Below are 17,460 nucleotides of genomic sequence, written 5' to 3' on the forward strand. Positions count from 1 at the left end.
GAAAAGCAAAGAGACAAGAGGGACAGCCGACCGCCAGTCAAGATGGCAGAGGGGTGTGCGAGGAAGTGTGTCTTAGGACGACAACAAAGCGCCCCCCCCGGATGCATGGGACCCAGCGAGTGCCAATCACTTGCTCGTTCTCGGAGATAAAATGTTCAGTCGGAAGAGTGAACGCTTGCGTAGATCGGTCGACATTCTTCTCCCGGCCGCTCAATCCCAGCCGTTATCTTTGATCATGTGAGCTAATTCGATGATGTATTTGCCTTCTTTATATTTCTGACTGCTCTCAAAGGCGTGTTCCTTTTAAGCAAAACAACAACAAAAAACGTAAAGGCATTATTAACAAAATCTGGAATGGAGATGCATTTAAAGAGTTGCGTTTCAATTTCCCTTAAAACCTTCACAAGGTTGTTTCAAAGGCGCTTTGTCAAAAGGCAACTGGACTGGGTTTTTTTTTCCTTTGAGGAGGTTTCGCTTGTCATCCAAGAAGCTTCATCGGGTTTTGCCAGGATGGTGAGGGGGCGGGGCTAGAGATGGATTAGAAGGGGAGGTTGGAAGGATCATATTTCTTTTTTTATATATAGATTTTATTAGTTTTTATAGGGTTAGGGATAAGGTGGGGTCGGGATTGGGATTGGGGTTGGAGTTGGGGTTAGGGTTGGGTTTTTTCGAAATAACATTTTCAATATTTAGCAAATAGCATAATGTCTGGGTACATGTATTTAACTAACAATAATAGATATAGTTAATTATCATAAACAATATGTTAATTCATCACTCAATAGCCTTCTTCTTACAAATATAGATTCAAAATTACATATCACGTTTCTTTCTAATAAAACTGATGTAATAATAATAATAATAATAAAGTTGGAAGGGACCTTGGAGGTCATCGAGTCCAACCCCTTGCTCAGGCAGGAAACCCTACACCATTTCGGACAAATGGCGGTCCAGTCTCTTCTTAAAAACTTCCAGTGTTGGAGCATTCACCGCTTCTGGAGGCAGGTTGTTCCACTGGTTAATTGTTCTCACTGTCAGGAAGTTTCTCCTTAGTTCTAGGTTGCTTCTCTCCTTGCTTAGTTTCCACCTGTTGCTTCTTGTCCTGCCTTCAGGCGCTTTGGAGAATAGCTTGACTCCCTCTTCTTTGGGGCAGCCCGAGGTACTGGAAGACCCCCTCGTCCTTCTCTTCATTAAACTAGACATACCCAATTCCAGCAACCTTTCCTTATATGCTTTAGCCTCCAGTCCCCTAATCGTCTTTGTTGCTCTTCTCTGTACTCTTTCTAGAGCAGTGGCACGGGTGCCAGAGGCGGCACTCAGAGTCCTCTCTGTGGGCACGCGCGCTGTCGCCCCAGTCCTAGGCCTTCAGCGGGGTTTTATAAATTGATTGATTGAACTTTTTAGTCCCACCCAGTCTGCCGTTACCACCGCAGCCACGCCCACCCAATGGGCCAGGCCCACCCGGCACCAGGCAATACATAAGTGGGTTTTGGGTTGCAGTTTGGGCACTCGGTCTCTAAAAGGTTCGCCATCACTGTTCTAGAGTCTCAACATCTTTTTTATTTAACTTTTTTTATTTAACTAACAATAATATAGTTAATTATCATAAACAATATGTTAATTCATCACTCAATAGCCTTCTTCTTACTAATATAGATTCAAAATTACATATCACGTTCCTTTCTCTCTGACTCGTTTTTCCAGCCATTGGCAAAAAAATTTCCCATGTTCTAAATTATACTGAGTCTCCTTTCTCTTTTCTCTTTAAAGTCAATCTATCCATTTCTGCACACGCTAGAATTTTCTTAATTATTACTTCTTTAGTTGGCAAGTTTTCATTGTTCCAATGCTGGGCAAATACCATTCTTGCTGCCGTTGATATGTGTAGTATGAGATAACTATAAGGAAAGATCATATTTCCTAAGGCCCGATGACTGCAAAGAAATACGATCCTTCTAATGCCCGCTCCATCCTTTCGGAACGAATCCCTCCATAGCCCCCCACCATCCCTGGCAGAACCCGATGAAGCTTCTTGGATGAGAAGGAAGAAAACATTTTGGTTGCCTTTTGACAAAGCGGTTTTGAGACAACTATGAGCTGGATGATTCAGAATCTCCACAGACATTCATAAGGTACAAGTAGGTCTCGAGTTAGGCCTCGCATTGAGTCTGACAGTTGCGGTCATCAATTGTGACGGTTGTAAAACGGCTCACCACGTGATCCAAACCCCAATTTTATGACCACTTGGTGGCAGCTGTTAAGCAAACACGGAGGTCATTAAACGAATGCCGCTGTTGTTAAGCGAACTCCATGGCTGATAAGTAAATCCACTGTTATGCGTCAGTGTTTGTTGGAAACCGGAAGCAAAACCGTTGTAATTTGCAATCACGTGACTGCAAATGGCCATAAAATAATGCAGGATGGCTGGCTAAACACCCAGGCGGAGACGTCAGAATTTTGAGACCAGATTGTAAGTCCTTTCAAGCGATCTGTCATAACTTTGAATTGTCTGCAAGGGTTCAATCAGAGTCGAGCTGGACCTTGGAGGTCTTCTATTCCAACCCCCTGCTCAAGCAGGAGACCCTATACCAGAGGTAGGCAACCTTGGCTCTTTTATAACTTGTGGACTTCAACTCCCAGAATTCCTGAGTCAGCATGGAAACCTCTCCATTTCTCCTCAGCATGGCTGGCTCAGGAATTCTGGGAGTTGAAGTCCACGAGTCATAAAAGAGCCAAGGTTGCCTGCCCCTGCCCTAAACCATTTCAGACAAGTGACTGTTCAGTCTCTTCTTAAAAAATCTCGATGCAGCACCCAAAACTTCTGGTGGCAAGCTGTTCCACTGGTTAATTGTCCTCACTGTTAGGAAGTTTTTCCTTAATTCCATATTGCTTCTCTCTGTGATCCGTTTCCATTGTTTCTTGTCCTGCCTTCAGGTGCTTTGGAGAATAAGTTGACCCCCTCTTCTTTGTGGCAGCCCCTCAAATACTGGAATACTGCTATCGTGTCACCCGTACCTTTATAGTAGATTAATATGAAAACAAACCAAATGGCTAATGGGATATTCTTTTGGGGGACTTTTTTCTAACGTTCATTTAGAAATTGCTGTCTTTTAACTCAGACAATGGTTCTCTGTTCCTTTTTTTCTTTAGATGTGCTGATCTGACCTGTTCATACATCAATTTCCATTTCCTGATTCCGTTCATTGCCTGATATCTGTTTGGATCCTTTTTTTAAAAAAAAAAATCAGGATATTAAAACATATTTGAGATCAGAGGCATGGCAGAGAAGCTGGTATTTCTACCAAGAGGTAATTAAAGGATGACTAGGGCTTTAGATGGGCATGCTTGTTCAAAAGAGATTATTATTTCAGATAAGTCTGGGCTGAATTGAATTACCTCATGAAATCACCACTAGATTCCTGACAGGAACCCCAAACAGGAATCACAGTTTATTCATTCTAGACTGAACTAATCTGTGCATAGAGATTGCACACATGTCTTCAGTCCAAGATAATAATAATAATAAAGTTGGAAGGTACCTTGGAGGTCATCTAGTCCAACCCCCTGCTCAGGCAGGAAACCCTATACCATTTTGGACAAATGGCTGTCCAGTCTCTTCTTAAAAACCTCCAGTGTTGGAGCATTCACCGCTTCTGGAGGCAGGTTGTTCCACTGGTTAATTGTTCTAACTGTCAGGAACTGCGCCATTTGATCTAACACAGTGTTTTCAAACTTGGCAACTTTAAGATGTGTGGATTTCAACTTCCAGAATTCCCCAGCCAACCATGGAAAGTTTTGGGAGTTGAAGTCCACACATGTTGGCTGGGGAATTCTGGGAGTTGAAGTCCACACATCTTAAAAGTTGCCAGGTTTGGAAAAAAATAATCTAACACATTCTTTCTTCTCCAATTCTCAACATCCTGTCAAGGATGGCACAAAGGTCTCACAATAAATTCTGCTACTCTTTGTGTGCGTGTTGCGATGTCACACCTAGAGGAGCGGCACACTTACATCACGACACTAATTTTGTTGTTTCAATGAAAATATCTGATCCCACCATCTTCTCTCCATCCGGGGGTTGAAGACCAGCCCATCTGGATGGTTCTCGAATTAAGAAAGTTTGATGTATTTTTTGTGTGTGTGTGAGCAAGGTTGCTTTTTATCCTGTTCTGCTTTTATTCCCTATTGATTGCACCTCGCCCTGAGATGTATCGATCTAGGGCACGCTATAAATATTTGAACTGAATAATGAATGAATATTGTAGCGAAACTCTAGGGCCTTGCTGTAATGCTAAGCATTGGTTTTTATTTTAGGTGCTCCAAAGAGAAGGATGGAGAAGGACTCCTTAAAATAGCAAGTTCTTATTTGCCAGTTTTTGCCCCAAGACCCCATGGGATTGTTATACCCGTAGTCCCCGATTTACAACCATTGGTTTAATAACCATTCAAAGTTACAACAGGCACTGAAAAAAGTGACTTAGCACCGTTTTTCACACTTACGACCCATTGCAACATCCCTGTGGTCAAGTAATTAAAATTCAGATGCTCGGCAACTGGCGTGTACTTACGACAGTTCAAGTGTCCTGGGGTCATGTGATCCCCTTTGGCGACCTTCTGCCAAGCAAAGTCAATGGGGAAGCCAGATTCACTTAACCTAACCCGGGGGTAGGCAACCTTGGCTCTTTTATGACTCGTGGACTTCAACTCCCAGAATTCCTGAGCCAGCATGGCTCAGCATGGAAACCTCTCCATTTCTCCTCAGCATGGCTGGCTGAGGAATTCTGGGAGTTGAAGTCCACGAGTCATAAAAGAGCCAAGTTTGAAGACCCTTGACTTAACCACTGTGGCAAGTAAAGTCGTAAAATGGGGCAAACCCCACTTAAGAAATGTCTCACTTAACAACAGAAGTGTTGGGCTCAAATTATGGTCGTACGTCGAGGACGACCTGTAGCCATTTATTTAGGCTAGTTTAATCTGGGTTTCTGTACCGAGTCTAAATTACTCTTCCTCAATCTAGGCAACCTGGGCTCTTTTATGACTCGTGGACTTCAACTCCCAGAATTCCTGAGCCGGCATGGCTCAGCATGGAAACCTCTCCCTTTCCTCTCAGCATGGCTGGCTCAGGAATTCTGGGAGTTGAAGTCCACGAGTCATAAAAGAGCCAAGGTTGCCTACCCCTGAGTAACCACAGCAGCGATTTGCTTAACAACTGTGTCAAGAAAGGTCATAAAATGGGGGCAAAACTCGCTTAACAATTATCCCGCTTAGCAATAGAAATTTTGGGCTTGATTACGGTCGTAAGTTGAGGATTACTTGCAGCGTAGCAAAGGTAAGCTTGCTAGAGTTTCCAGAGCAGCAAGGATCTTATATTGGAAAACATGTTGCTTAAGTGTGAAAAGCCACCAACATAAATGGTAAAAATAACATATTTTCTTAAAATATCACAGCTCTGAAGTACGCACAGCACCCCTGGGCCGTCTGGAAGAGTCTCTTCTGCAGAAACCCAGAACAAAGCTTGTTTTTACAAGTAGACTTAGACTTACAACTGATTGTTTAGCAACTGTTTGAAATTACGACACCCCCCCTCCCCCAAAAAGCTACTTATGACCTATTGTCAAAGTTATGATGCTGCATCTCCCCCATAGTTATGTGATCGTTTTATGGGCATTTGACAACCACCTCAATTAATCCGAATAGAGCTGAAAGGGACCTTGGAGATCTTCCAGTCCAACCCCCTGCTCAAGCAAGAGACTCTATACATTTCAAGCAGGTGGCTGTCCAGTCTTTTCTTTAAAATTTCCAGTGATGGAGCACCCACAACTTCTGGAGGCAAGTCTTTCCACTGGTTAACTGTTCTCACTGTCAGGAAATTTCCGCTTAGTTTTAACTTTCTTCTCTCTTTGGTCAGTTTCCATCCGTTGCTTCTTGTCCTGCCTTCTGGTGCTTTGGAGAAAAGGTTGACCCCCCCTCTTATATGTGGCAGCCCCTCAAATATTGGAAGACTCTATCATATCACCCCTGGTCCTTCTTTTCTCTAGACAAGCCATACCCAAATCCTGCCTCTTCACCAGAGCACCAGAGGGAAGGATGAGAAACAATAGTTGGAAGCTGATCAAAGAGAGAAGCAACCTGGAATTAAGGAGAAATTTCCTGACAGTGAGGATAATTAACTAGTGGAACAGCTTGCCACCAGAAATCGTGGGCGCTCCATCACTGGAGATTTTTAAGAAGAGGCTAGACAATCACCTGCCTGACACTGTATAGGTTCTCCTACTTGAGCAGGGGGCTGGACTAGAAGACCTCCAAGGTCCCTTCCAGCTCTATTCTATTCTATTCTATTCTATTCTATTCTATTCTATTCTTTCATTATTCTATTCTATTCTATTCTTCCTGTTTCTATTCTATTCTATTCTATTCTTCCTGTTTCTATTCTATTCTATTCTTCCTGTTTCTATTCTATTCTATTCTATTCTATTCTATTCTATTCTATTCTATTCTATTCTATTCTATTCTATTCTATTCTGTTGCCCAGCATCTGAATTTTGATCACGTACCTATGGGGGTGCTGCGATGGTTGTAAGTCATAGGTCACTATTTTCAGTGACGTTGTAACTCCAAACGGTCACTAAATAAACCGTTGTAAGTCCAGGACGACCTGAATTTTATTTTTTTTATTTTCATTTTCTCTTGGACGATGAGCATGTGTTTATCCCATGCACGTTGAAACTCAGTTACTGAATGGCTGACCCACTGCCTCCTCTTCTCTGTGACCTTTTCCCTCCGTTGCCTTTTTTTAGTGTCATCTAAACTGCTTAATAGGATTACATCGCTGCTGCAATTAAGCTTTCTCAGATTGATGGCCTATATCAGTGATGGCGAACCTATGGCACGGGTGCCAGAGGCGGCACTCAGAGCCCTCTCTGTGGGCACGCGCGCCCTCGCCCCAGTCCTAGGCCTTCAACTGGGTTTTATAAAACCTTTTCGCTTTAGGCTTCCGCCACCGTGTACAAAAAAAAAAAGGTTCAATCAGTCAATTTCAACTTCTCGCGGGGAAAAAAAAAGATCTTGCAAAGTTGGAATTGATTGATTGAACTTTTTAGTCCCACCCACTGCTGTTACCACCGCAGCCACGCCCACCCAATGGGCCACACCCACCCAGTGGGCCACACCCACCCGGCACCCAACGATGCATAAGTGGGTTTTAGGTTGCAGTTTGGGCACTCGGTCTCTAAAAGGTTCGCCATCACTGGCCTATATAATACAGTAGTGGCCAAAATTGTGGAAACCTTTTGGGACAAGTGTATTTTTGAGGTTTGATGGCTAATAACACCACTTTTTTGGGGGGGGAGTAGTACCATAAAATTATATACCAATGGAAAGGTAATTTAATCAAGAATGTAATGCAACAAACTTTGTTCAATTATCTGTACTGTGTTCTATGAAAAGTTATAGCCAAATAACCAGAAAAAGGAAGTACAACTTGCTTAGGTCAGGGGTACGCAACCTTGGCTCTTTTATGACTCGTGGACTTCAACTCCTAGAATTCCTGAGCCAGCATGGGGGAAACTTTGGCCCCTTCGTGACTCGTGGACTTCAACTCCCAGAATTCCTGAACCAGCACGGCTCAGTATGGAAACCTCTCCATTTCTCCTCAACATGGCTGGCTCAGGAATTCTGGGAGTTGAAGTCCACGAGTCATAAAAGAGCCAAGGTTGCCTACCCCTGGCTTAGGTTGATATCAGGTAGCTTTCCTTCATCTGATTGTAGCCAATGATCACGAGTGTTTAGAGAGCCAATCGGGTGTCATCTTGTTTTGGCCATGAGCCAATCAGATCACAGCAGGATCCAGTTATTGATGTCATGTATTGAAGCTGAGAGGAGGACATTTGTCAGTGTGTTATGTGATCGCTATCAAGTTGGTTGGGTTTTTTTGTGTTCTTTCACTTAGTGAGCTTGTAAAACGTAATAAAATTAAATGGTGCAAAGAATTGACTGGTCGCCCAGAAAGCCATGCAAAATAGAATTATTAAGTGAACAAGGCTACAGTTATAAAGAAATTAGAAGGAAAAATTGGTGGAAACTTAACCAAAGGTGGCGTTTCTACTGTACACTTTTCCCAAAAGGTTTCCACAATTTTGGCCACTACTGTAGCTCCTTGGAAACAATCAGAGAAAATTAAGCACAGGTTGTCCTCGGCTTATAACAGTTGATTTAGCGACTGTTCAAAGTTACAATGGCACTGAAAAAAGTAACTTAGGACCGTTTTTCACACTTATATGACCGTTGCAGCATCCCCGTGGTCACGTGGATCAAAATTCAGATGATTGGCAAGTGACTCATATTTATGACAGTTGAAGAGTCCCAGGGTCACGTGACCCCCTTTTGCAACCTTTTGACCAACAAAGTCAATGGGGGAAGTCAGATTTACTTAACGACCATGTGACTAACTTAACAGCTGCAGTGATTCACTTAACAACTGAGGCAAAAAAGGTCGTAAAAGGGGGCAAAACTCACTTAACAAATTCCTCACTTTGCAACATGAATTCTGGGCTCAGCTGGGATCGTAACTCGAGGACCAAGTGTACCGACTCCCTGCAGGTTGAAAGCCAGGGTCTCAGGGCAAAAAAAAAAAGGGGGCTGCCCCAAAGAAGAGGCAGTCAAGCTATTCTCCAAAGCGGCTGAAGGCAGGAGAACAAGCAATGGATGGAAACTAATCAAGGAGAGAAGCAACCTGGAACTGAGGAGAAACCTCCTAACAGTGAGGATAATTAACCAGTGGAACAGCTTGCCACCAGACGTTGTGGGCGCTCCATCACTGGAGGTTTTTAAGAAGAGATTGGACAGCCATTTGTCTGAAATGGCGTAGGGTTTCCTGCCTGAGCAGGGGGCTGGACTAGATGACCTCCAAAGTCCCTTCCAACTTTATTATTATTATTATTATTATTATTATTATTATTATTATTATTATTATTACTACTATTATTATTATTATTATTATAAAAAATCTGATAACAGAATAAGAAGCTAATCATCACCACTCACATATTTCCAACCCAGTGTGGTTTTGCAATTTTCACAGTAAATATCAGCCACCGCATGGAGTCCCGTTAGCAGAATTCGCTCCTCCGCCGGACCGCAGCCCACGTTGACTCTGAGGGTAACAAGGGGGTGGGAAGAGAGAGAGAGAGAGAGAAAAGCTTAATTTTTAAATATAAAGAGATTTCCAAGTTAATTTCCCTGAAGGAGCAAGTGATTATCCTTGTCACAGAATTGTCAAATATTACCCAAATATATGCCAGAGCAATTTGATCGCTTTAAGATGGGAGGACTTCAACTCCCAGAATTCCCCAGCCAGCATGGCTGGCTGGGGAATTCTGGGAGTTGAACTCCACACCTTTGAAAGTCACCACAGTTGAGGAACACCGCTCTGGAATACATTTGGTAATACTTGACAATCTGTGACAAGGATAATAACACCGCTCCAGGGTGTATATTACAGAATATATATATATATTAAAAATTTCACTTTTGAAGACACATTTTACCAAGGTGGCTGAAATCATGCATGTTTCCCAGAACAACCCTATTTAATGTCGAGATATCTCACAGATGCTTTTATTACTAGTAGGTTACACACACATAATGTACAGTCAGGATACATTGTGGGTTGGCACCCAGCACCCAAGATAACCATGGACGTCCCAGATAAAATGAATTAAACATTTGAATGTTACAGAAAGGGCTTGTGTGTGATGGGGGACCTCACACCTGGCACGGTTTTGCCCCAGATTTCACAAGAGGTCAAAATTACGCAGTATTTGTTTATTTCGAAAGATAAGGATCATTGTAACACCCTATTTTTTTGGAGGGGGGGACACAGAAGATTTCACCGTTTGGGAAAACATGACAATCTTGGGTTGTCCTTCAGGTTAAGAGTTTTACTTCCCAATCGTTGCATATATTTGGGTGGGTAGGCTGGATAAAGGAGCGGAAAGACCCTGCTTAGCTCCAGAAGCTCAGGGAATGACTGTGGGACAATTGGCCCAACCTACCTCGCTGGGTTGTCGTGGGGAAAATAGGAGAAGGAAGTGCTACTACACCTTTGAGGAATTCTGGGGCAGAAATCTAGCAAATAAGTTGAGAGAGAGACTACATGACAATCTGTAGGAAATCTTCCAGATGTGTCCTGTTCTTGGATACAGTCCTCATTTAGCAACTGCCCTGTTTAACTACGGCTGTCAGTTACAACCACGATAGAAAATAACCTCACCTTGCAGCGAGGTGGGCAGCAAACAAATTTAATAAATAAATACGAACAACAGAATAACAGAGTTGGAAGGGACCTCGGAGGTCTTCTAGTCCAACCCCCTGCTCAATCAAGGAAGCCTACTATACCATTTCAGACAAATGGCAAATAGATTAACTTTGCCACCAATCTTTGCATTTATGACCTTCTTCAGGTCCAGAAAGCAAAGAAAAGCAGAAGCAACGTCATAAACCAGAGTCGCGATTCCACTTAGTGGCCACTCTCCTTAACGACCACGTTGCCAGACCAAACGGTGGTTGTTAAACAAGGGTGACCTGTATAGGAAAGGCGCACAGGGGTAGCTTGTCACTTTTCCCATTTTTAATGTCACGTCTTCATTTATCTAGGCCTGGGGTGGCCTCGTTTCTCGTAATCTCGTGAATTTTTTCAACCAAAAACTAAATTCTGTAGAAAATGTCTCGCATCTGAGACTGGAAAAGTTTTCATTGAACCAGCTATTGGCAATCTTGGGGTTATACCTATAGGGCAGGGGTCCCCAAACCTGGCAACTTTTAAGACTTGTGGACTTCAACTCCCAGAATTCCCCAGCCAGTTGAAATCCACAAGTCATAAAAGGGCCAGGTTTTAAAGTCTTAAAGTTGTCAAGTTTGGAAACCCTTGCTGTAGGGTAACGCTTCTCAAACGTGGCAACTTTAAGCCATGGGGACTTCAACTCCCAGAATTCCCTAGCCAGTGTGACTACAATTCTGGGAACTGAACTCCACATATCTTAAAGTTGCAAAGTTTGAGAAATACTGCCGTAAGGCAGTTTATCAAGGTTTCCATGATAAAGACAACTCTATTCTGTATAGGTCCCTGGCCTTTGTTCAAATTATGGAAAACTACATTGCCCCCCCCAATTTAAAAAAAGAAAACATACACAAACCCCCCCCCCACACACCCTCATGAGGAGTTAAGCTCATTCAAACCAACGTTTCAACTAACTGGGTTTTTGAGAAGATTCAGTGGATGGAAACTAATCAAGGAGAGAAGCAAGCTAAAAATAAGGAGAAATTTCTTTGACAGTGAGAACGATTAACTGGTGGAACTACTTGCCACCAGAAGTTGTGGGTGCTCCATCAATGAAGGTTATCAAAAGTAGACTGGATAACCATTTGACGGGGATGGTAAAAGGCAGGGGTCTTCAAACTTGGCCCTTTGATCACTTGTGGACTTCAACTCCCAGAATTCCTCAGTCGGCCATTTTGATGAAACCGCGGGCTTGGATCCAGACTAGGGGTCTTCAAACTTGGCCCTTTTATGACTTGTGGACTTCAATTCCCAGAATTCCTCAGCCAGCGTGCCTGGCTGAGGAATTCTGGGAGTTGAAGTCCACAAGTCATCAAAGGGCCAAGTTTGAAGACCCCTGGTATAAGGTCTCCTGCTTCAGCAGGGGGTTGGACTAGAAGACCTTCAAGTTCCCTTCCACCTCTATTATTCTGTTATTCTCTACTGTCAGCAAGGCAAGCCACAAAGAGTAACACCGTCTGGAAGTTTTATTTTAGTCCTCTAGCTACAGATAGTGTTAAAAACCAGAACAAGGTTAAAACTATTGCAGTTCCTAGTCCTCTCTGTTGGCTAACTTTGTCACTGAGAAGCTATACGGTGAGGTATTTTATGAAGATCAACAACCACAGCACTTTAAAAACAAAAGCACAAAACACTCACACTGAATTGAAGAGATAGGCTCGCCCTTGACTTCCCTGGAAAGACTGAAAAACAAGCAAAAATAGGATAAAATAAAAAAAAGTTGATTAAACTTGGTGGGTAGTATAGAAAGGCATTTCTACAAAAAAAAAAAAAGGTTGATTCCCTTAAGGCAGTTTTTTTTTCAGCCTTGGCAGCTTGAAGATGTGTGGACTTCAACTCCCAGAATTCCCCAGCCAGCCATGCTGGCTGGGGAATTCTGGGAGTTGAAGTCCACACATCTTCAAGCTGCCAAGGTTGAAAAAAAAACAACCCTGCTTTAAGAAACTGTTGGACGCTCTTTAGCAATTTCTGAATTTTTCCCTCCTTTTCTTGCGTGTGTGCTCTTACCACACCAATCTGCATGCTTCTCCTTAACTCCTTATATTGCAAAAAAAAAAAAAAAAAACCAGCCAAGAGAGAAAAGGAGAGATCAATAAAGTAGTTGATGGAATTGTATCTGACGGGAGCATTTATGGAAAAAACAGACCAGTATTCAATAAAAAAACACAGGTTATTATTATTATTATTTTTAGCCTGCAGGCTTATGGGGGGGAAATATGTCAGCTCTGGAGTAAAAAAATCAAAAGATGAGACAGATATGCAAAGTGGCCTGTGGGGGGGGGGGAAGAGATTTCAAATACATATTTTTAAAGAAAAAAATTGTACCTAGCAGCGCTCTAAAAATCACAAGGAAAAAAAAATATTGGCATGTCAAGGCAGTCCTCAATTTACAACCGTTCCTTTAGTGACCGTAACAGGTTAATAAAGTCACTCCAAAAAGTGACTGATGACCATTTTTCACACTTTATGACCGTTGTGGACACATGATGAAAAATTGAGGAGCTTGGCAACTGACTCATATTTATGACGGTTGCAGTGTCATGTTTTGCGACGTTCTGACAAGCAAAGTCCAGGGGGAATCCAGACTTACTTAACGACCGTGTTACTAATCTAATAACCGCAGAGATTCACTTAACAACTGTGACAAGAAAGGTCGTAAAATGGAGCAAAACTCACTTAACAACCGTCTCACTTAGCAACAGAAATTTTGGGTTCCATTTTGGTCGTAAGTCGGACGATATGTGACAGATTTCTGATACGCCTCCTACCCCAGAGTTGCTTTTGGTGAGATGTGCAGCTGTATAAATTAGATAAACAGATATTTCCAAACTGGTAGTCCCCAAGTTATGACCGCTCGCTTAGCAGCTGTTCAAAGTTATGACGGACCCCCCCAAAAACGGTTCTTACGACAGAGATTGAAAGTTCTGATCGTGTATTTGGGCACTTCGAAACCCGCCTGCATTTACAGACATTTTGCAGTGTCCCTCAGTCATATGACTGCAATTTCTGACATTTTTTGTGTGTGTGCAATTTCTGCTTCTAGTTTTTTGCAAAAAAAAAAAACACACACAAAAAAACAAACCAAAAAACCCCCCGTCCATTTTGGGCAATGGATTTGCTTAACAAGTGTCATGTTCACTTAGCGACTGTGGATTCACTTAAAGACTGTGGCAAAAAAAATTTAGTTGGTCATGGGACAACTTGATAAATAACCAGCATGACTTTATAAACGTTAATTCTGGATCAGTTATGGTCGTAAGTCAAGGGCTCCCTGTATGGACCAAAACTTTAATTTACAAAACAATTCTATGCAACCTGGATTCCAGGGTTCTTTTTATAACCTGTTGGCTGTAAAGAGAGCCAAATTTTAGATTTTCCAAATCAATCTCATTCAGGTCATTGTCGTTTGCCTTTAAACTTGTCAGCTACCAAATACGTTTGAGGTCCAGCCAGCCAATCAAGCATCACAGTTCTGGGCATGGCCCGCCTCCTCTACATGGTTCCGCCTTCATTTAAAGGGACACATTCTATTTGTGTCCTGAGTTATTAACATCTGGAAAAATAAGCATTTGGTTTGGATTAAAGCTCCACGCCACACGAAGGTTTTGAAAGGGCACAATTTCGTCACGGAGGAGAGTTCAAAACCAACGTTCATGGAAAATAAGAACGCATCTGCTCAAAGAAATAAGAGAGAGCTGTTTGCTAATTTTTCCACTGAAATTGTCAGATGTTTCTTTTGCTGATTGCTAGAAAGCAGCCATACCAAAATTAGGATTATTTTGTTCAGTGTCCAGACCAGAGTTTCTCAAACGTGGAACGTTAAGATGGATGGACTTCAACTCCCAGAATTCCCCAACTGGCCTGCTTTAAAATAAGTGGACTTCCATTCCCGGAATTCCCCAGCCAGCATGGTTTAAGATGGGTGGACTTCCACTCCCAGAATTCCCCAGCCAGCATGCTTTAAGATGGGTGGAATTCCACTCCCAGAATTCCCCAACCGGTTTGCTTTAAGGCGGGTGGACTTCAACCCCCAGAATTCCCCAGCCAGCCTGAGGAATTCCTACACCATTACAGGATTTATTTACTTGTATTTACAAGGCTTATATGGTGCTCCATTGGAACCTATGATCCCAGGACGTGTACAACATCGTAAAATCCCAGGAAATATAATAGCCAAATGAAAAGACAACCCAAAACAGACAGGGACAGAGGAAGGGCCTGTAGGCACCAATTGTCTGGGGTTCAAAATCTGCACCGTCTTAAGTACAAAAAAGGGAAGACGCCTTCTGAACTCTAGGGGGAAATTGCAAAGATGGAGGACCAACAGGGGAGAAGAAAAGCTGGGTCCTCCATGTCCCACGAACCTCTGAAGGAGGAGGACGGATGAGCAGACCTTCTTGAGATGTTTGAACACCTCACAAGTGAGGTTAACTATAGCAAGGAAGCATCTGATATGAGCTGTTGTTTCTCCTGATAGGGCTTTACAAGTAGTGCAGTGGCCATAAGTGCGAGGACTAGTCATAAGTTATTTTTTCCAGTGTGGTTATAAGTCTGAACAGTCTCTAAATGAATGAATGGTGGTAACTGGAGGAATAGCTGTGCATACGCACACGGGTGTGTGAAAATACCAGATACACATAACATATAGTCCTCAACTTACCTCAGTTCATTTAGTGATTGTTCGAAGTTACAATGGCACTGAAAAGTGACTGATGCCCGTTTTCCACACTTACAACACTTGCAGCATCCCTGTGGTCATGTGATCGAAATTCAGACGCTTGGCAACTGGCATGTACTTATGATGGTTGCAATGCCCCAGGGTCATGTGATCCCCCTTTGCGACCTTCTGACAAGCAAAGTCAAGGGGGAAGCCAGATTCACTTAACTATCAGGTTACTAGCTTATTAACTGCAGTGACTGATTTAACGACTGTGGCAAGCACAGTTGTAAAATGGGGCAAAACTCACTTTACAGCTGTCTTCTTAGCTACAGAAATGTTGGGCTCAATTGTGGTTGTAAATCAAGGACTATTTGTATATGTATATGAGCGTTTTATATATATATATAATTAGTTCACAAGGAATATATATATCCCTACATACCCACACATACATATACATACATAGCCTATATAAAGGTAAATTAATCTGTCATTTGTCTCTGACTCTAATGTGTATGTGTGTATGTATGTAGGAATATATATATTCCCTGCTTTCATGTGAACTAATAACATATATATATTCCGTTTTTCATGTGAACTAATAACATATATATTCTGTTTTTCATGTGAACTAATAATATATATATTCCGTTTTTCATGTGAATTAACAACATATATATATATATATATATATATATATATATATATATATATATATATATATATATATATATATATATTGTGTCCAAATAATCACGATCACCAAGAGTAGATAAAATGTTTATAAACAATTAAAAAGTTTAAAAACAGTTTAAAAGCAATAAAACATTTAAAATTATCGGCAACCGAGCTTTCGTCGGACTCTCCCGACATCATCAGGGTTCCTGTTTTTCATGTGAACTAATAACACACACACACATACACACACATACACACATATATATGCAGGTCTTGGCGTATTCGGGTCTTTTCCCGTGTCAGATTGAGAATATCTTGGCGACGTTTTGACGAGGTCCCACTCGTCATCTTCAGGCTGGGGTCTTCGGCTTCCTGCTTGTGCGAGCAAAGTGTGATCGGAGCTGCCGTCTCTCTATAAATATTGGTGGGGGGGTGTGTGGAGTGCTGGCTTAGTTGCTGTAGGTGGGTTGGTTGGCTGTGTGGGAGTTATTGTTTGCAGATTGTTTGGCTGTTTCGTAACATCCTGAGTAGTTGAGGTACTGGCTGTGTGCCCATTAGTCTTTTGTGTTATAACGACCTGGGTAATGGGTTGTGTGTATATACAAATCTGAATTTGTAATGTATCGCAGTAGCAACTTGAGCCTGCTTAATGCCCCTAGTTGGGGGGCTGCAAGGCAAAAGAGATTATAAAAAGTATAGCAGTATAGCAGTCAAAAATGCCAAAGGTGCAATCAATCAGACCGTCTGTCTGAAAAACTTTCTGTATATATATATTCCTTGTTTTTCATGTGAACTAGTAACATACATACATACACACATTCCTTGTCTTTCATGTGAATGGACAACCTACCCCTAAAAATATGTCCACGATATTCAACCTCTGAGTTTTCAAAGTTGGGGGCTCCCCTGACCGAAATTCTCAGGAAGGAATGTCTGACCAAGGGATGTGAGTGTGCCACAGACACGTCTTAAGATGAGACGCGTCATTTGCTCCCAAAGTGGCACAGATCGTGACAATCACACAATTGAACTGTCAGCAGCGCCTACTTCTCGGCCTGCAAATCTATGTCAGCAGGATCAAAAACAGAAAAGGAAAGAAAAAAAAAAGCAGCCACAGCAGCTTCGATGCCAACCCTCATTTATTGCTAGACACCCAGCTAAAGACAAACAAAAAACAAAAAACACAACGGGTTCACAAATGTGTCAGAGGCCAGTAAAAAATATATATATCTTTTTCAATTATCCGACAGTTCACTTGCTTACTTGACAGCCGAGTTAAAAGCAAGTGAAAGAAATCTTATTTTTTATGCTTCCAGAAAGAGAGAGAGAGAGAGAACGAAACTAAAATAGCATCATGTCAGTGGATTTAAAAAAAATAAAAATAAAATAAAAATAAAACATTACACACAAGAGTTGTCAGCTCCCAGGCTCGGTTCTCATCTCCCCTTCAAAGCTGTGACTCAGGTAAGTAAATGGCATCATTTACTGATAGTCCTCAACTTACGACAATGATTGAGCCCGACGTTTCTGTTACTGAGTGAGACAGTTAAGTGAGCTTTGCCCCATTTTACAAAGCTTCTTTGCCTCAGTTATTAAGTGAATCGCTCAGTTGTTAAGATAGTAGTATGGTTATTAAATGAATCTGGCTTTCCCATCAGGATTTCCTGCCTGAGGAGGGGGTTTGTTGTTGTTGTTGTTGTTATTATTATTATAATTATGGATCATCGCACAGTCAGCCAGATGTTCAGACTGGATTTGGCATTTTTGTCTATCTATCGAGTCCTTT

The 17,460-nt window shown here is 42.0% G+C and overlaps 1 protein-coding gene across 1 annotated transcript in view; it reads right to left on the bottom strand.

Moving 5' to 3' along the window:
• Positions 1-210: 210 nt before the first annotated feature.
• LOC107298108 (protein yippee-like 2) overlaps positions 211-17,460 on the bottom strand; it is a gene marked incomplete at its 5' end in the record, with an annotated part of 35,592 nt that continues 18,342 nt past the window's right edge. Inside the window, 3 exons of the mRNA XM_015827470.2 lie at positions 211-300; positions 9,043-9,151; positions 11,975-12,018. Of these exons, the coding sequence (XP_015682956.2) occupies positions 211-300; positions 9,043-9,151; positions 11,975-12,018 (243 nt within the window). The remainder of the gene's footprint in view (positions 301-9,042; positions 9,152-11,974; positions 12,019-17,460) is intronic.

The sequence above is a fragment of the Protobothrops mucrosquamatus genome, unplaced genomic scaffold (genome assembly GCF_001527695.2).
Source record: "Protobothrops mucrosquamatus isolate PMUCROS unplaced genomic scaffold, P.Mucros_1.0 scaffold3722, whole genome shotgun sequence".
NCBI classification, from domain to species: Eukaryota; Metazoa; Chordata; class Lepidosauria; order Squamata; family Viperidae; genus Protobothrops; species Protobothrops mucrosquamatus.